Source organism: Aythya fuligula, chromosome 1 (assembly GCF_009819795.1).
Source record: "Aythya fuligula isolate bAytFul2 chromosome 1, bAytFul2.pri, whole genome shotgun sequence".
NCBI classification, from domain to species: Eukaryota; Metazoa; Chordata; class Aves; order Anseriformes; family Anatidae; genus Aythya; species Aythya fuligula.
The window spans coordinates 132,543,103-132,563,579 of NC_045559.1; the positions used below are offsets into that span (position 1 = coordinate 132,543,103).

Consider the following 20,477-nt stretch of genomic DNA (forward strand, 5'->3'; position numbering starts at 1 on the left):
TGGAAAGATGAAAAGTATTTTGAAAAGCAGAAGGGAATAAAGCTGAGGTTATACATTTACTGCAAGTTGCAGGGCCTAAGAAGTCTCGATTTTTCTACCTTCTGTCGGAACAGACCACTGCCACAGGTGTCCTGCTGTTTTCTCAACAAATATTCCTGATGGGAGCTAGCAGTTGGGGCCAGATTCACTTGCTTAAATGTGTATGTTTACTACCATTTGGGATGCTGTAGGCATCTGGCTAAGCCTCCAGTTGCTCTTTTAGTCAGGTGCGAGTCTTGCCAATGTTCCTTTTTTAGTATCAGTGGATGGCTTGGACATACTAAGGTGTCTAAGATACTTACTAGTAGGCACTTTAACTGAATTTCTAATTCCTCTTGGTTGTTTTATTTTATCGATGTTTTGTATCTATCTGTGTGCATTAGATTTCTAACTGTATTGCAGATTTGCAGTAATTTGAAATTATGATTGCTTTCTGTACTTAGACTCTGATTAATCAGACATCTTATAGATTATTTTATGTTACAATGGGGGAAGAAACTAGCTTATCTTGTGTTTGTGTGACTGGTACCCCCGGCTGCTGACCTCTGGCAGGATGGTTAGCATAACCAGCAATAAGGCAAATATCCACAATATGTAAGCAGTCTGTTAATGTATACCCACCCCTGCCTCATTCCCTTTCCCCCTCTCTGGCCCCAGGCTGTGAGGACACCCACTGTCAGGGTGCTAAGGGCATTAGTGATATCAAGACCCAGGTGCTGGGTCACCAAGAGAGCATGGGGGACACCCACTGAGAGGGTGGTGAAGCCCATCAATGTTATTAATACCCAGCTGTTGGATCACCAGTATGCAGTGAGACCCATCCTGGAACAGGGAAATCTGACAGCACAGAGAGCACTGGCTGTAAATACAAACAGCTACAAGCACTGGGTGGGACTTAGTCCAGAACTGCTGGAAGGCAGCAAAACCTGTGGTCCCAGTGGCCTCCACCATTGTCTTCTGCCTCTGGGGACTGAATTAGTGACTTGTGATCTTTCATGAAAGCTCCGAGTCTTGCTTGTGATTGTCATGCGCTGGTTGATAAGAATTTGACCTGATCTGTAGAGGGGCCATCCAGGTGGCTGAAAACCCCATGTAAATGAGAACCTGGAAATTTTGTGTAACTATATGCTAAGCTAAGAGATAGAAATTATAGATAATAAGCTATGCTGATTGTTAGTTTAGTTTTACGTAATAATAAAACTCCAATTATAACCACAACCCTGTGGCCAGTCTTCATTCTGCCAAGGATCCCTAAAGGACCTGCCTGTCCTCTGTAGTGTTGCTTCACATTTTGTTAACCAGTTTTTTGATGTTCCTCTATTTGAATGGGAATGGGAAGTCTTGAATTGTGTTTAGTTACTGCTGTCTATTTATAGGGTGGATGTAGAGATTTTGCTTTCCTCAATCAAAAAGATTGTTTGTCATTATCTGTTAAATGTATGCAGGAAGTGTGTCTTTTCCAGAAGTGGTTTCCTCAGATTCTGATTGGTGATTAAGCAGCGTGTGTGTTAGTGTGGATGTAGTTTCCAGATTTCAGTTTTTATTCATGTGCTGTAGTAGAACATGTCTGTTTGAGCAAGTAAAATAAGGAAAGGAAAGAAAAGGAAGTCTTTCTGAGAATTTGCTTGTTTGAGCATTTATGTTGCTTTAAGCACATGAGCAATAAGTGAGACTAGCTCACATTTAAATTAAATATATTCACTGATTATTTGTGTGTTGGCCATATTTTGCTTATTTTTATATAACACTTTGATCAGAGTTGAGAGAACTACATTCTAACACAATACAGTTGGGATAAGAATTAATTATTTTAATATATTTGACTCAAAGCTGGTCATGAGTGCTCTTCAGTCTGCAAACTGCATACCATTATTTTTAGGTCAGCAATCTGGACAGTGTTAAGCCTTTTTTTTTTTTTTTTGAAGAAAAAGAATTCAGTTCACAAGTCTGGTATCTGATATTTAAAATGCAGGAGGCTATTAAATTAATTAGCTATACAGTTGAGTCATTCACTTTCAAATAGGTTAATGTAATAATTGTACAAATGGATAGGAAGATGTTCATGTTCTACAATTTTTTTTTCATTTCCTTGTTTTGTTTTATTTCTGCGTAGTTTGATATATAATGTTTAATAGGATGAGGATTAATTTTCAGTTTCAATTTACAGTTTAGGGTCAGAGTTTTATGTCCTTAACCTGGTGAAGGAAAATCAATGCATCAGAAAAAAGGAAAGAGAGAACCGTGAATTTTTAAGTATTATATTCTTAACTAACCGTCTCAGCTTGCTGAGAGTACCACCTGGCAGTGTCAAGCAAGCAGTTGGTTGTTTTTTTCTTCCTGGTGCTAGCCGGCTTGGCAGTTTTCAAAGCCAAGTCGCTTGTGTCTCTTCTGATTCAGAATGATGCAGTGGTACATTTCATGTGTGTTTCATGGCTCTCAGGTTACTCCTGACATTTCTTCAGTAGATGTAGCTGTTTGAGAAGCATTTGCATACACTTGTATAGGTCCTATTGTTATTTTTCTCTCATTTTTAAGCAAAGAGGCTTTTGTGAAATGTTCGCTGCCCTGTTAAGCATCCCAGGCAGGTGTGTTAGTTCTCTTGCTGCTCCTTTGGCTCAGCATCCCTCCTGAAGGGGAAATGGAGGGAGTGTTCTGGCAGGTGGTAGAGCGTGTCTTCTGCACTTTGTGTGCTCACACGATGATACGTGTGATGATGTTTCCCATTTCATTTCAGATCGGAACCATCTGCTGATCTCAGGAGAAGCAGATTACTGTGGTTAAGCAGTGTGCATTTTGTCAGACTGCAGGGGAAGATCTTTGGGTGTATTGTAGTCATGTGCTCTGCTTTTCTTTCTTCGCTCTGTCCTTTTCATAGTAGTGATGTTAAAGCTTACGATTCAAGTTCTGTTGCCTACTTGTTATGTATTCAGAAAGTAAGTCAACGTGCTCATGAATAATTTCACTATTTTATTTTCCCTATTATGATATTTTTACATGGCAAAGGACATGAAGACAAGTGAAGTCCCTGATCTCTCTAAACAAATCTCATAAGTGCAGTTCCTTTCTTTTCTTGCTTTTGTCTTTCGTTGTTTAAGTGATAATAATAATAAGCATACCTTTAGAGATACAGAAAGCAAAGAAATGCATGAGAAGGAAATTAAAGGATGGTTAACAACAGTTGCTTTGTATCAAAGGAGACCACTCAAAAAGATAAACAGACTGGTAGAAAAGCCACTGTTCAGGATCTTTGCTCAAGTGAAACCAAGTGTTGAAAGGACTTTTCTTCCTCCATTTGGTTTTAAATTAAATGTTATTGACCTTCTTTTTCAATGATTTGTTTCGAGGGAAGACAGAAAGGATTGTTTGCTGACATTTTTTTAAAACAAATGAGTTCAGAAACTGAAAGCACCTTTCACAGTGAAACTGATAGTTTCACTGGCAAAACTCAGCCTGAAGTTTACTCTTGCCAGAACCCCTCTGGAAATACAAGTGGGGGTGTTCTCCTTTAGTAATCACATGTAAATGCAGAAGTGCCAGCAACGCTGTAATAATGACTGTAGTGTCTTTTGAAGGCACTCTGAAGCTTCTGTTCATAGACACTCTTAAATAGTTAATTAATTTCTTTTCAATTTACATGGAATATGTAATGACATCTCTGAGTACCAAATTTCCTTCCCTTCTTTTCTTGTTATACAAAGAATAAAGAGTATTTTAATTAAAGACACTGCCTGCTGACCTGTATAGTAGAGTGCCAGTGGGAAAGAAAGTTGATAGAAGAACAGGTCCAGGTAGTTCTTTGTTGTGACCCTCAGAAACCTTTTCTGAATGCAGATGTGACAGCTTGAAAAACCCAGGTACCTCTAAGGTGATCTTTGAAGTCTGCCTTCTCCTTGTTGAGTAAAGGGAGGCAATTTTGTCCATTTGGATATGCCCTCTTGTTTCTGGCAGATTGCTGTGTGACCATTTATGCCTTCCTCTTTGTAAGGTGGCTGCATGTGTTTGAAATCTTTTTTCTTATCATTATTTTTTGGCAGATACTGAGCGTCTCTATACAATGGTATTTGAAGAGATCTGTGGGCGTTTTGGAAAGAAGTATACCTGGGATGTGAAATCATTGGTCATGGGTAAAAAAGCACTAGAAGGGGCACAGATTATTCGAGATGTTCTAGATCTGCCAATAACCAAAGAAGAGTTATTACATGAAAGTAAAATGAAGCAGGAGAAGATATTCCCTACTGCTGAATTGATGCCAGGTACATTTCTTTTCAGTATTTATAAACTGCTTGTGGAATTATGTCAATGCTAACCAAGGCAGAGATTTTTAATCTACCTTCCTGTTAAAGGGTACTGAGTATTTTTTCCTGTTTACTTGAACAGCAGTTTTCTTTGTGTTTTAAAGAAAAGAAGAAAAAAAGATTATGTAAATATACACAAATTCTGTTTTGTAAACTAGATATTCTTTAGAAAAGTTGTTGGCAGCTGTGCAACTCAATTTAGTTTTCTCTGGCTGTGTGCATAAGCCAACTTTAAGCACAAACATACTTCTTGGTGTACAGGCAAATGTATGTGTCCGTGGGTTTTTTCAGGTGAGATTCATCTCTCCTAATTTGAACATTGAAACTTAAGCATGGCATCTGAGCCACCTGTGCTTCAGTGGAGAGGGAGGGTTTCTCTGGTTATCCTAAGTCAGGTAAGTTTAACCACTTCCTGAAGATACTTGTCTTTTACCAGTGGTTGTGCAGGAAGCCAAAACGAGTGGCTTAAACCAGGTGCCTCAATATAGGCAAGATGATGAATTCACACCACAGATAAGATTCATACTTCTATATTCTATTACATTTATGTGTGGGATGCTTAGAGAAAAATCTTCAGTCATATAAGAGAAGGAATACTAGAAACTGGAATTGCTGTTGGCTTTTTGTACAATGTTAAACATCCTGGAGCAAATGTCAAAAATTTATAGGGGAAAAGAATGGGAAAGAGAGAGAAATAAAATATATCTGTATGTACTTTAAAGTGAGATAACTGTGTGTCAGTAAAATAAGTCCAATTTTTAGATTTTTTTCTCTTAGAATGCATGCTTGTTTGTCACAGCACATTAATGGTAATGTTTTAATTTTTAGCTGCCTTTTTATACCTAGTTTTATAATGCATTAAGAGGCTGAATGTTAAAAATATGTGTTATGTTAGGAACAAATAAAAGAAATAAAAGAATCAAGAACAAAAGGTGTAGTTTGGTAGCTTTAAGCACTTTAGCCTCTTGGGCAGCCAATTTATGTATATATCTTGCTGATCCCTTTTATATGCAGGATTTTTGAAATTGCATCTTTCTCTCTCATAGATCCACCTAACACTGTAAGCCTAGTTAAAATCTATATGAAAGTAAGAAAGATGGAGGGATTTGGTTTTCATTTTTCACGTCAAACTTCTGGGACTAACTTTGCACATATATTGTTTGTAAGACAAACAAAACACTTTATTCTGGGCTTAGAAAATGCCAGATGGACAGGTTGGTGATGGAAGTGTTAGGAGGCTCAAAGAAGAGCCATGGTAATGGAGCAGCACAAATAGTAGATGCCTTTCAGTAGATATTCCATGTCTGCTGAGGATTATGATAAAGTGGGTGAGCTGGCTTGAAAAGAGATGCAGAGAGATGATGGAACAGATTAACCAGAGGAAACATTAAGTTTTGCACTGTTCCTGACTTCAAAAAGTGAATTCTGTGCTCACTGAAGCTAGACTATTATAGGCAAAACAAACACAATTCTTACTGGGACAAGCATATGAACGTTTTTATCATAACCAGAATTGTTCAACTGGTTATCCTTTCAGTTTAACTAAATATATGTGATAACTCTCTTCAGGCAATTTTCTGAAGCAGAATTGATGTGAACTTAAATACTTTATGCTTACTGGCCACTATGGGGAGCAAAGGCAGCCTTGGTCAGTGAATTAATAACATTTGTACTTGGTAGCATTATATGAGATACAAGCTGAATTGCCATGAATTTTGAGAAAGACAGGTTAATGTCAGTAATCTAAAAAGAAATGGCACTAGCTACTTGGTATTTGTTTTATTTAAGGACTAACCTGTGCTTCAATCTGATAACCAGATTTTTTTAATCTAATACCTTTCTCATGTCTCTTGTGAGGATATTTATATAATCTTCGGAGGTTTATAGTCTCTTAATGTTCTTTAATTAAGAATGAACTTAATGCAGCTGTTGTATAAGATGTAAGGCTGTGGTGACATCTTGTGCTTACAGAGTTCTCTGACTAAACTTGTATTTCACGTTGTTGTAGGTAAATACCCCAAAGTAAAAGTTAATTGTCATGATATTTAATAATGGTGTAAGATGACTGACATGACCATTTTTCGGTAGTTAATAGGTAGGTGAGGTTCTATTTTCAATCCATTTCTACAGCTTTTCCAAGAAATAAGATTTAAATTTGGATTGATGGAGAACAGTGCTAAATGGTGACAAAAAGTATTTGAAAAAGTAACTCAAGGAAAGCAGCACTTGTTTCTGGACATAGAATGTGCTATGCACACGTTTGTGCCAGTAGTACAACTCTTTTTTTAATTTTCAAATCCAGTAAGTGACAGATATGTCAGCCATGGTTAGGGATGGTATGGTAGTTTTGCCTGACAGTGTGTATCAAAGCCATGCCACTCTATAATGGTTTTAAGAGACATTAGTGGATGAAAGTGCAAGCTGGAAGATTTCAGTATGGCTGAACTTGACTGGCAAGCTTCAATACATCAAGCTATGGTCAAGTACAAAGTTAATCTATGAAGAGGATGTATCCATTTCTAATAGGGACTTTTCCAGTATTTGTGAGTTTTTCATTGTTATTTTTAGTTCTGAAAGAATCCTAGGGTAAGCTAGTTTTGATTTAGTGTGGCAAGGAATTAATTCAAGACAGTGCTGACAAAATGACAGGGCTGCTGCTTGTGCTGCTTTTCTAAATATTTCTGTCAGAGTGCAGACATTGTTATCTGCAAGAGTAACATAGCAGACTTTTTGTTTCTGCAAACGTTGTACTGCATTGCCGGGAAGTAGATCATCAGAAGGAATGACAAGTGGAACAAGAAAACCATGCATATGTACATTTGCCTATACATGTCATGTATAGGTGTACTGGGGCTTAGCACAAACCCAGAATATACACACAGCCAGAAAAATCTAACTCAAGGTAACTCAGCTGCCAATAGCTACTACAATCATGTCACAGGTATGAAATTAATGCCATTATTTCATAGCAGTCTGCACTTTTTGGCTCATCACCATCACAAGGTACAGATGCTTAAGGATTGTGTGCTCCTTTCAGAAGTTTTCCACCACTGGATCATCTTCCTGCTAGCTGGGATTTCTTGTTTGCAATTCCTGTTCGGCCAGTGCAGAATGTGATATGGAAACCATTTTCATATTCACTTATGGTTGGCTGTCTTTTGCAAGCATGAGGAAGTAATTTCATAGCTAAGTTTTAGTACCACATCAAGCCAGTCAGAAATTACAAAAAGAGAAGGAAAGAAATACAAGTTCCAGTGACAACTTATTTTAAAGCCTTACGTCTTTTTTTCTTGAGCAGTTCCATTCAACCAGCAGTCTAGTTTGCTTAGCTGTTGTTTCCTTGATTAATGTTTGTGCCCTTAACAGGTATACAACATAGTAGAAAGTCTGTTTTTTCTTTTCCTTACTATTATTGTTTTAATGGTAGGAAACTCTGGTGAGGCCATGCTGGTCTCAGGGAGCCTGTAATCCATGGAGATCCATCAATTAGCTGCAAACTGGGAACGATCCGGTCTGTTTGGCTGGTTTCAAACACTTCTCCATTGCAGTAAGTCCTGAAGAATTGCAACCCAAAAATGCTTTCACCAGGAAGTTATCAATACAGTTGCTGGAGGTGTTGAATTATGTAAAATTTAGAACTTATATTTTTTTCCATGGCTATATATGTGTCAGGATGTCCAGACTATGGCAAGATTAACTGGCTTGGTGAACAGGGAGACTCTATGCCAACAGAAGAGTCTTTGGCACTCTTTAGAGAGCAATAAGATGAGAAGATAGAATTCTTTATTAATAGCCAACTACCTTCCAATTTGGGGTGTAGGTTATTAGTTTCCATCTCCAGTTTTGTAGCTCAGTGAAAGAATAATGTACTATTACAAATAGCATTTTTAAAATGATATCTCAGAACAAAAAAGAAACAGGTGGATATGAGAGATACATTTCCACAGTCTCATGAGATTCATGGCAATTACACCAAGTGGTGGATAGCCCCACCTCCATCACTTTATCATCATAACAGCAGCAATGCTAAATTCACTTGAGGATTGAGAACGTGCAGATAATGAATAGTGCTGTGGTGATGGGCTTGGAGCTGTTGTAACACAACAGACTACATACAAACTGATTTAAATTTTATTTTTTTTTCCTTAGATGAACAGACAGCTTTTTATTGTTCTCAGTAAGATATTTTTCCTCTTTGGGTGTCTTTTGTGTTTTGATGCTGCTGAGGTTTTTACTGTAGAATTGCTTTTATGATCTTAAAGGATTATCATTGAATTGGCTAGAAATCCAATCAACTTGACAAAGCCCTGAGTGACAATGTTAGCTTTTCTTTGATTAAAAAGAGTGATGAAATCTTGAAGAGCTTAAAGTTGGGTCTGATATTATGTTCAGTGTAGTAACTGCAAATGATTTTGAAAAAGAGGAGCAGTCTTTTAATGTAGTTGCTATATTTATCCTTAAGATTTCCATTTGTGCACAACTGGACATAAATCATACAAGACATGCATAATGCATGTACATAGCTAATTTACACAATGCATGGTGCACTTTGGTTTCCTTTATCCATGTTCTCAGCAGTAAATCTTTTATTTCAAATACTTACTGAAACCTCACAGACTACTTGTTTTGTGTAATATGTTGCAGACTTGAATTTGGGTCTCTGAACTGCCTTAGTTTTGATGACCCTGAGGTCAGGTGTCCTCTGCTCTCATGCTGTTAGTGTGAGTAGAAAGCTAACTCTGTCTCTGGAACAGAGAATAAGGAGCAACACTGTGATAGGTGTATCAAAGATCATCTTAGGGGGAGTGCTGAAAGTCTGCAAAAAAGAGAGTAAAGTTGTATTTGGGCTCATAATTTATTGGCAAACTATGTGAAGAAAGTGCATGGTGACCAGTATACCTTTTCCAACAAAAATTTCAGTGATCAAGACAGTGTTGTCTAAACAATACAACTCTGTAGCCTTGTTTCTTCTGCAGAATACGCTGCATCTCAGTTAAAAGACTGCAAAAATAGTTATATTAGCATAGACTACATAGCATAGACAAGCTCCAAAATTACGGCAGGGGGTTGCATAATAGGTAAAATATTGTTAAATAGTGTTTAGATGTAATTAGTACATAGGAGGCATGCAAGGAAGATGAACAGGAGGTGTGGTACATGGTGATTTCATGAACGGATTTGCCCCTGAAAATGCCACTGTTTGCTTATTTGAGATCTAATTTTGAAGCTTAAGAGATAGCTTGTGAATTTTATTATACTAGCTTCCTGTGATCCTGTATACAGCCCATGTTCAAGAGAAGGCCCCGGGGACTTCCATTAATTTTTTAGGGGTTTTCTCATACATAGTTAATGTTCATCTTTTTAGGATTGTAATAGACGCTTAGGAAAGACTTTGGGATTGTCCCTACAGGCCTAGTATTTATGTGGTACTGTTCTTGCACTCTGCTTGCTGTACGCAAGCCAGCTGTATTCCTGAAGCCACAAGACTGTAGGATTTTGACCATACCAAGAAGACCATCAAACAGGGAATTTTCAGGTTAAGATACTGGCAGAGCTTAGTGTGCAATTGTCTGCCTGATGGTGTAGTTATGGTTTCAAGTGAATAGACTGCAGGCAGAAATATGAACAATGGAAAACATTCAACTGTTGAACTGAGGAAACAAATTATGGTTCACTGAAGTGGAATAAATAATCATTTTCCCCATCTCATATATTTGCCCTGTTTGTGATGAACATTATTTTCCTTTCTATCTCAAAACATTCTTATAGTCTACTAGAACACGTTCATACAAACTTCACTTCAGGAAAAGAGAAAAATATATATATATAAAATGTTTTATAAGACAGAAGTTTGGTTGGAAATCTGTACAAGGAAAAAAAAATAGAACAGCTTTATATTATCTCCATATTTGTCTGGAGGCATTCTGCAGGAAATAGATTTCACTCTGAAACTCCAGTAGTGATGCATGTTAAGAACAGTGTCCTGTGCAGTGGTAGACAAACAGAGGAAAAGGGATGATAGGGCAATTTGGAAGTATGCTGAATAAAGTCTAGCAAAAATGTGTATGTCATTTACCATTCTGAAATATCTTGTATGAAACAGGTCACATTTTTATAAAACTAAAAGGAAAATCAAAGTTTACTTTGTTTTCCATCAAATTGAGTTAGGTTACAGGTATTACAAATGTATTATTAATTTTTACTTCATAATGAATAATGCCATTTTAGTATAAAATGTGATAACTAAAAAGAGGAGATAACTGAAAGTGAGAGAGCAGTGCATATTGTCTTCCTGGGCTTCGTGTAAGGCCTTTGATACTGTCCTCCATAAGGTCCTCGTAGAGATGCTGTTGAAGTATGGGCTGGATGAGCAGACAATGAGGTGGATTGAAAAGGCTGACTGGGTAGCCAAGCCTGGAGGGTAGTGGTGAGTGGTGCAAAGTCTAGTTAGAGGCCAGCAACAAGTAGTATACCCCAGGGGTCAGTACAGGGTCCAGTCCTGTTTTAACACCTTCATTAACAATCTGGATGATGGGGTAGAGTGCACCCTCAGATGATATGAATTGGAGGGCCTGGCTGGAGGGATGGCACCAGAGGGCCATGCTGCCATCCAGAGGGACCCCAACAAGCTCGAGAGGTGGGTTGACAAGAATGTCATGAAGTTCAACAAGGAGAAATGTAGAGTCCTACACCTGGGCAGGAACAACCCCAAGCACCTGTGGCCACCCAGCTGGAAAGCAGGGTGACAGAAAAGGGCAAATTGAACATGAGTCAGCAATGTGCACTTGCTACTAAGAAGGCTAACAGTATTCTTGGCTGCATTAGGCCAAGTGTTGCCAACAGGTCAAAAAAGGTGATCCTCCCCCTCTACTCAGCTCGATAAGGCCACACCTAGAGTGCTGTGTCCAGTTCTGGGGCTCCCAGTACAAGAGACATACTGGAAACAGACCAATGTAGGGCTACCAGGTTGAACAAGGGAGTGGTGCATAGCTCCTTTGAGGATAGGCTGAGAGAGCTGGGACTGCTCAGTCTGGAGAATAGGAGGCTCGGGGGGATCTCATCAAGGAGTATGAATACCTGAAGGGAGGATGCTGAGATGACAGAGCCAGGCTGGGCTCAGTGGTGCCCAGTGGCAGGACAAGAGGCAGTGGGCACAAACAGTTTCTATCTGAACATCAGGAAACACTTTGCTGTGCAGGTTGAGGTTGCCCAGAGAGAGGTTTTGGAGTCTTCCTCCCTGGAGATCTTCAAAAGCTGCCTGGTGTGGTCCTGGTCAGCCAGCTTTAGGTGACTCAGCTTGAGCAAGGGGGCTGGACCGGATGATCTCCAGAGCTCCCTTCCAACCTCGGGGTTGGGAGGGGAAAATCATGTAGAATACAATGTTGTAACAGCACATAAATAATTAGAAAGGAACTATTTTAGACAAATCATTTTAGCATAGCATTTTTTGGTTTCCTGAACTTTTACACTTCATGTTTGTATTGGTCACTGAGAAGGAAAATGTGAGTTAGCCCAAGGATTTTGTTGTTGTTCAGGGTAAGTCTTAATTTAAGTTTCTCAGTTGATCCAATGTGTTAGTTGTTACTGTGGTTTCAGCAGACTCTAAAGAGAATGAAGAGCACATTAGGAGACTAGTGGAGGAATAATATTTCCTTCAAAAATAAAATAAAATAATGTATACATTCTATATGGTGCACCTTTCAGAAAAAAAGTATTGATCTCTTTTTTTTTTTTTTTTTCCCAAAATGTGTTTGTGGTCTCAGGAGAAATCACTCCTTTCTCTTGGTTTAGGTTTTATTGTATTTTTTTTCTCCCTCAGAGTTGCTAACTTCATTGACATTTGTGATTAATCTGTTTTTAAACATGCTGATGTTTAAAGTTGATCCTCCTTTTTTGCTTCCTTACCTAAATTTAGCTTAGAATTCTTTTTACCTAATTTCTTTCCAGTAGCCATCAGTGCGTAACTATGGCGTATGAAATGTAGTAAGCTTCTGTGTCTGTTTTCGATCTTATTAGGGATAGAGGAAAGAAACATCATTTACCTTTTGGATGATTTAAGATGAAAAGAGTACATTTGGAAATAAAGTATAACAAAGTAACATATATATTCCTGATCTTGTTATGATTTCTTGAAGGAAATTATGCTGTGCTCTCTAGGTTTGTCACTATTTATGTAGTACATCAAGACTATATCCTCACGCTGGAAAAATGGGGAACTTTATTTCTTTTGTTCTTTCTTTTTTGTTGTTGTTATTGTTTTTAATCAATGACTGCTTTAAGACTAGAAGAAAAAAAATGAATTGCTCTATGTAGCTGAACTTTCAGCGGGAGGGGTAGAGGATGGTCTGAAGAAGCGTAGCAGGTGGGTCCTTCTGTGGTGGATGGACCTTGATACCTTACATGGTAGTAAGTAAGTTAGAAGTTAGTGAGTTCACAAGAACTTCCATTGTACTTCTTCAGAGACATTGCGTTTTTGATTTGTTGTTTTTGATGTAACTGAAGTCTTCATTTGAAAGTGCTTTGTAGCTGTAGGTGAATTTAGCAACAAAGTATGTGCCAGTGGAAGCTGCTTCTGTATCTTTCAATCAGTTCCCCACCTGTGGTTGTTGGTTTTTTTTTGAGAAAAAAAGGCAAAAGGAAGATACTAAAAAAGATATTATCTTCCTAATAAAGAATTATTAGGAATTAACACAGTAATCATATTAGTAATTCAATGTGGTGGTAACTGTCTAGAGCTATATTGGTGGTAATTGACTCAAACAAAAAATGGATTTTGTTGATGTATAGTTTTTCAAAATAAATAATAAACACTGAATGAAAATATTTTTCTACTGCTGCTGTCTTCATCTTGCTAAGTTACGCAAGCTATTCTTCCATATGCAATTTATTTTTTTTCTGCACAGCTGATTTTCCTATTGTATATTTAATTTTTTCTAATCTATTTTGCTGTTTGCACATATTCAAGAAATCATTTTAAAGACATTTTTGAAGTGCATTTTCCGAGTAATATATATCTTTGCTGTCTGAAGGTGTTAAGGACAGCTGCATTCTAGCTCCCTTTTAGCTAGGACAGTCAAAAAGAGAAAGTAAACATGCACACAGACATATTTACACACTGGAATCATGAGAAGAGCTGAGGGAATATAAGAGAAAGAAATGACCCTGAAGAAATGACCTTTCAGCAACAGTGCTTTTCTGTAGCTGGCTACCTCCAATAGAAGTGTAGAGTAAACATATACTGACAGATGAGCTGAAGCTGTGGGACTGAAGAAAATTAGTTATCTGAAGAGAGGTAACCTGCATTCAGAATGCTGCTGTGAAGAAACATTGAAACCTTTGCACAAGAAACTCAAAACTTGCACTGAATAATGAAGCATGTTTTCTTCTTACATAGGCTGCCATGTTTCCACTTTTCCCTACATTAACCTTCACTAGAAGATTGGATCAGATTGAAGTTTCTACCTATTATGTTCAAGGTGTTCATTACTCTGGGTTCACAGCATCAATAGATAAAGCTCTGGTATTAACAACTGTGATTGACAACTCCTCTATTCTGCCCAGTTACTTTCTCTAGTAATTGCTAAAGAGAAACTGAGCACTCTTAGGGGCTGGTTTAAGCCAGTTGGTTACCTGCTTCAGAAATTAAAGACTGTACCAGTCAGTGAGAAGAGTATATTTTTTGACCTTGATCCATCTATCTATCTATGTATTTTTGTTTGTTTTCTAGGAGCATAACTCCAGGTGTATGTGTGAAAAGGAACTGTTTTCCTGTGTTTTTCTTCCACTTACAGAGAATTTGAAATAATGAACATATATAATGTTGAGGACCTTACTGAACGAGATTGGGAAGGGTATACAATGATATTCAAGTAATCTTTGGCGTATTTTGAGAAAAACATTGTGATAACAGAATAAATATATACCTTGAGGAATATTCTATGATCTTTGCATGGAGCAAGAACATTTCATACATAACAAGAATTCTCTTTGACACTTAAATGATCAAAGTAAAATATTATATTCAGTATGACAACATTGTTGAAGTATTGCCAAATGTGTTGTAATTAAGAAAAAATATTAATACGAATACCTATGGATATGCATATATACATATAATGTATTTGTCTTGCAGGGGTTGATAAGCTGATCCGGCATTTACACAAGCACAACATACCCATAGCTGTTGCCACTAGCTCAGCTGAAGTGACATTTCAGATGAAAACAGCCAGACACAAAGACTTCTTCGGTCTTTTTCATCATATTGTGTTGGGAGATGACCCTGAGGTGAAGAGTGGCAAACCACAGCCTGATGGATTTCTAGTTTGTGCAAAGAGATTTCACCCTCCTGCAGCTCCAGAGAAGGTAAGGAGGGGAGGGAATAAATGAACTGAAAAGTTAGGGGTATACTGTCCAGGCTACGTTTCGGTTTTTATTTATTGATTGATTGACTATGATAAATGCTTAGGTTAAGATTTAATACAAACATTTGAAAAGTCAGCAACCTCTTTTTTTTTTCCCCGATGTTTATATTGTTTAAGCTAGAGGTTGTTGGAAAGTGTTATTATTCCCTTTCAGTGTATATAAAGTTTGTAATGCAGATTGCTCTGATTTACTGCATGATACTGTGTAGTAATAGGAAACTTTAATGATTTTTCTCTCTCTGCATAAATCTGCAAGCATAACTTCACTACTCAAAGTTCAGAAACAGTTATTTAAAGATAGATCAGTTTGCTTTTCATACTTCTGCAGCTGATTTACCTTTTAAATATCTGAACATTAAAGATACTTCTTTGTAAAGAGGGTATATATTTTTCTAAGCCATCTCTTTCCTCTTGCATTCTAAATCTTTGAGATTGTATTTCTTTCTTTTCTTTTTTTTTTTTTTTCTGATTTAAAACAGATCAGTTTGAGCAATCTTTCTCAAGTAGTAGAGATGTGTAGATTCTCACTCATATATAACTTTCCAGACTTGATTTTGAAATAGAAATCTGTAGGGAGAATATCTGAAAGATAAATTGGTAGTCAGTTAAAGTGATGTGTTCACTTATATTTCAAACCAAATTGCCATTCTTCTTAAAATATTTTTTTTTCACTTCTTGTCTATCCTGATGAAACATAAATTCTGAAGTTTAGGAGTTTCATTACTGCAGAAAAATGTATTAGATTCTAATTTTTAAGAAACAGCTTTAAGTGGGATAGACTGTGATTACTGATTTCTCAGTAGGGTTGTTGAGAAGAAATGTGTACACAAATATATATGGAACAATTAGCTAAGATTCCTCAGCCTTTCATGCTTTAAATTCTCATCCGGAGCCCAAATAGTATTTTTGCTGTCTGGGAATTGGTGAAATACGTTGCAGTGAATGTAGCATACTATGAACAGTGTTAACCATCTTTTTTTTTTTTTTTTTTTTTTTTTTTTTTTTTTTTTTTTTTCTCTTGCACATCCTCTCGTCATTCTATGTATGTGTATCAACTTCACTTGAAAAAGTTACCCCCAATATACTTGACCATATTCATGCAGATGACTGCTGTGTGGATATGTTAGGTTTTTGTGTGTGTAGGCCTTGTATGGTATATTCTAAATGCTGCAGAACTCTGCAGATTCTGAGTAGTAAGGCTGTAAATCTACAACAGAGTCCAGTAGTTATGTATTTAGAATATATTAATGCTTACCTGAGAGCAAATATTGGGAAGCAATAGCCCAGGATTTTGGAGAAAGTGAGAGGTAAGTTAAAAACACGTAGCAAAGTTTTGTTACACTGTTTTTGTAGTTCTCTCTTGCTCCATCTTGAAACCGCAGCTTAATGTTGCTTTCATAGAAAATTATTCTTGCTTCTTTAACTGTATGTCCAGAGCATATAAGATCAAGTTATGCTCCTGTAATGCTGTGTGGCATCTCTTTTTGTGAAACAGGATGACAAAGGTGCTTATTGCATACATTTCAGTTGGTTGGAGGTGTTGGTGTAAGATGTTCTATAATTCTGAAAGCAAAAGAGCAAAAGGTATTGAGAATTGATATAAAGACAGGACATATTTGGTCACACATTTGGTGTCATATCTGAAGGACGGGGAAGGAAATGTAATGTCAATGTTGGTAGTGACAAACATTATATATAGAATCATAAAAATATCCTAAGTTGAAAGGGACCCAAAAGGGTCATTGCATCCAACTCATAGCTCCACACAGGAGCACCCAAAAATGAGACCATCTGTCTGAGAGTGTTGACCAAATGCTTCTTGAACTCTAGCAGGCTTGGTGCTGTGACCAAGGCTCTTGGGGAGCCTGTCCCAGTGCCTGACCACCCTCTGGGTGCAGAACCTTTTCCTAACAACCAGCCTGACCCTCCCCTGTTCCAGCTCCATGCTGTTCCCTCGGGTCCTGTCGCTGACCCCAGAGAGCAGAGCTCAGTGCCTGCCTCATGAGGGAGCTGCAGGCTGCTATGAGGCCTCCCCTCAGCCTCCTCTGCTCTGGGCTGAACAAACCAATGGACCTCAGCTGCTCCTCATATGTCTTGTCCTCTTCACCATCTTTGTTACCCTCCTTTGGAAGCTCTTTAATAGTTTTATGTCCTTTTTATACCGTGGAACCCAAAACTGCACACAGTACTCTAAGTAAAGGTGTACCAGCAGGGTGGGATAATCCCTGCCCTTGACTGGCTAGCAGTGCTGTTGTGTGTGTTGCATCCCAGGCAATAGTTGGCCTATTTGGCTTCCAGGGCACACTGCTGGCTCACGTTCAACTTGCCACCAGCCAGAACCCCCAGATCCCTTTCTACAGGGCTGCTTGCCCTGCTAGCCTTTTGTCCCTCTGTCTGTATAGCCAGGGTTACCCCATCCCAGGTACAAAATCCATCACTTGCTTTTGTTAAACTTTATATTGTGGTGTGTTTATATTTTTGTGTATTGTATATTATATTGCCAGGACCTCTAATTTGTCATGATTTCTCTGCCCTTGATGGAGTCAACAGCTCCTCCCAGTTTAGTCATCTGCACATGTGAGGAGCCCAATATCTAGAGGGACAGCTTTCCCAATGCTCCTAGTTCATGTTTCTATTTCAGAAAGGTCACAATATGATTGTAATTTTAAGAGATAAAATCATGAAAACAAAAACCAAAACAATATAAAAAAATTAAAATACCCACCCCACATGCAAACAAGGTTGGAGATCATTTAATATGTACCTGCAGAGAACTTCCAGTTAACTTCCCACTAAAACAATCTAGTACACCCAAAAACTGTTCAGTGAAACACATCACACACCCACTGAGGACTATCAGGAGACATACTTCAAAACTGCTATAATAATCCAAGCCAAAAATACAACATAGCTCTAGAAGACCAAATCCAGAACTTAGCCGTAGTGATATATCAGCCTCAGACAGCCTTCTATAAGGAGGCAGTTCTAAAATCAGATAAAAATGCATATGATGGCTTCTTTAGTATAACTGAAGGGAAGTAGAAGTTGTCCATCTGGGAATTTCTTAAATGTTGGCTTTTTTTTTTTTTTTTCACTCTTTAATTAACTAGGGATTTAATAAGCATAATGGTGACAACAGAAATTTCAAACAAGATACATACTGTAAATTCAGCCTAAGCCTTACTGTCTTTTGATACATGAAGTTTTATATGAACTTACAACACTATTAATACATATGACACATAGTCATATGAATTATTAATTAAATCTGTCAGGTAATCAGAATATGATCTGCAGTTGAATACTACAGTTTTTGTCTTTTACTAAATTAAGGTGTTTTTTTTAATTTTAATATATGCCAAATTCTGCTTTAAAATACACAATTGAAACTTGTGTCCAAACCAGATGGAGCTGTACATATGTAACCTGAGAAACAATTTGTGTTTGAATATTTTAGATATTTCAGTCCACAGTGTTCCAAACATTGTTTTCCTTTTCATATATTTTATTTAGACTATTACCTACACACACACACAAAAAGAAAAGTGTTTTTATCATCATTATTTCCCACCTTTATATGAACATAATTTGGATAACAAATTATTTCAAATTCTCTTAGAATTAATTATTTACTATTTTGCTATGGTTCAGATTTTTACAAAGGGAATCCCTTTTAAAGGAACCTTTAGAATGTGCTGCAAAAGCAGAGTTTCATTGATGACAGTGCTTTGAAACTTGGTAAATTTAGCTATACAGTTCACCAGCTTGATCTGAAAAAAAGTAAGAAAACAAAAGTGTTTTTGATAAATGATGTTTTTTGTTCCAGTTTGAATTAAAGAACTTAAATTACTTTAAAACATGCTTTTGGAATTTATAAATATTAGAATATTATTCTTTGTTTTTAATGAGCATCCTTTAAGAAACAAGTTTTAAAAACCTTTCTATTGCCATGTATGTATACTTAAAATATACCAACTATCAGTTTTCAATGCTATCTTGAGGAAATTTTGTTTCATGACAATAAATTTTATGCTACTGAATAAAAATGGCTCTAGAGCTCAAACTTCAGACATTCTCATGCAAACATGTAAACATACTTTCAATATATTCATGTCATTAAAAGCACATGAATTAATTATTTATGTGCTTCAAGATGTGGAGGGTTAAGGCCTTTCTTTCCAATACTTTGGCTGTTTTGCATATACTCTTTCTGTAAAATAAAAGATCTCTTTAGTGGTGCAGTTAAAAACAAATACCATTTGTATCCTTCCATTAAAAAGAAGAGAACGTTGGAGTAAGATAAGTGGACATAACTCTTTTATGAAGACTCAGCCTGTTCTATTTAAAAAATTCCAAATGATTTAAACTTTTGTATTAATTTAAAACACTGTATTTCTTTGCGGTCTATTCCATTTCTAATTAATTAATTGATCCCACAGTTATGAATAATCTCTGTACCAAATCTAGTGAGAGATCATTAAAAATTAAATGGCATTAGAAATTATGAGTCTCAGTGGACTCTGTCGTAGAAAAAAAAAGTTCAAAGAGAATTTTTTTCCTACAAAAGATGTGTTGAGAAAGTAATGGAAATTCAGAACATTGAGAACATGTTGCAATATTAGTCTATATTGTACAAGGAAAACAAAGGGTTAGAAGACGGATAAGGCACTTAATGTGACCACCACTACTGTGAGCTTGTGTAAAAAGTAGGTGTAAAAAAAAAAACAAAATTTTATTTCTTATCCCTTCATCAGTGAAGTCAACATGGCTTCACTAAGGGCAGACTGTGCCTGATAAATCTGGTAGCCTTCTACAACGGGATTACAGCATTGGTGGATAGGGGAAGTGCAGCTGACATCATCTGCCTGGACTTGTGCAAAGCATTTGACACTGTCCCCAATGATAAAAGCTATATATAAACTATATAATCTCTGTGGATGAGAGTGGACCACTCTGTGGGTAAGCAGTTGTCTGGATAGTTACACTCAAAGAATTGCAGTCAATGGCTCGATGTCCAGGTGGAGATCATTAACAAGTGGTGTTCTTCAAGGCTTGGTATTGGGACTGGTGCTATTTAACGTCTTTGTTGGTGACATAACACTGGGATTGAGTACGCCCTCAGCAAGTTTGCCAATGACACCAAGCTGTGTGGGGTGGTTGACATGCTGGAGGGATGGGATGCTATCAAGAGGTATCTGGAGAGGTGGGCCTGTGCAAACTCCATGATTTTCAGCAAGGCCAAGTGCAAGGTCCTGCACCTGGACTGGGACGATCCCAAGCACAAATACGAACTGTGTAGAGAATGGATGGAGCAAATGGACTTGGTGTTGGTTGATGAGAAGCTCAATGTGATGAGCCAGCAATGTGCACTTGCAGCCCAGAAAGCCAACCATATCCTGGGCTGCACCAAAAGAAGTGTGGCCAGCAGGTCGAGGGAGTTGATTCCCGTCCTCTGCTCTGCTCTTGTGAGACTGCACCTGGAGTGTTGAATTTCGCTCTGGGGCCCCCAGCACGAAAAGGACACGGACATATTAGAATGAGTTCAGAGGAGGCCACAAAGATGATCAGAGGGCTGGAGCACTCTACACTCTCTCCTACAAAGACAGGCTGAGAGAGCTGGGGTTGTTCACCCTGGATAAGAGAAGGCTCCAGAGAGACCTCATTGTGCCCTTTCAGTACTTAAAGTGGGCCTACAAGAAAGCTAGAAAGGGACTCTTTGTCA

The 20,477-nt window shown here is 37.6% G+C and overlaps 1 protein-coding gene across 1 annotated transcript in view; it reads left to right on the top strand.

The window, feature by feature from the left end:
- Positions 1-20,477, top strand: part of PUDP (pseudouridine 5'-phosphatase) — an 80,983-nt gene that overhangs the window by 24,203 nt on the left and 36,303 nt on the right. The window contains exons 3-4 of the mRNA XM_032198707.1: positions 4,074-4,292; positions 14,467-14,696. Coding sequence (XP_032054598.1) covers positions 4,074-4,292; positions 14,467-14,696 — 449 coding nt within the window. The remainder of the gene's footprint in view (positions 1-4,073; positions 4,293-14,466; positions 14,697-20,477) is intronic.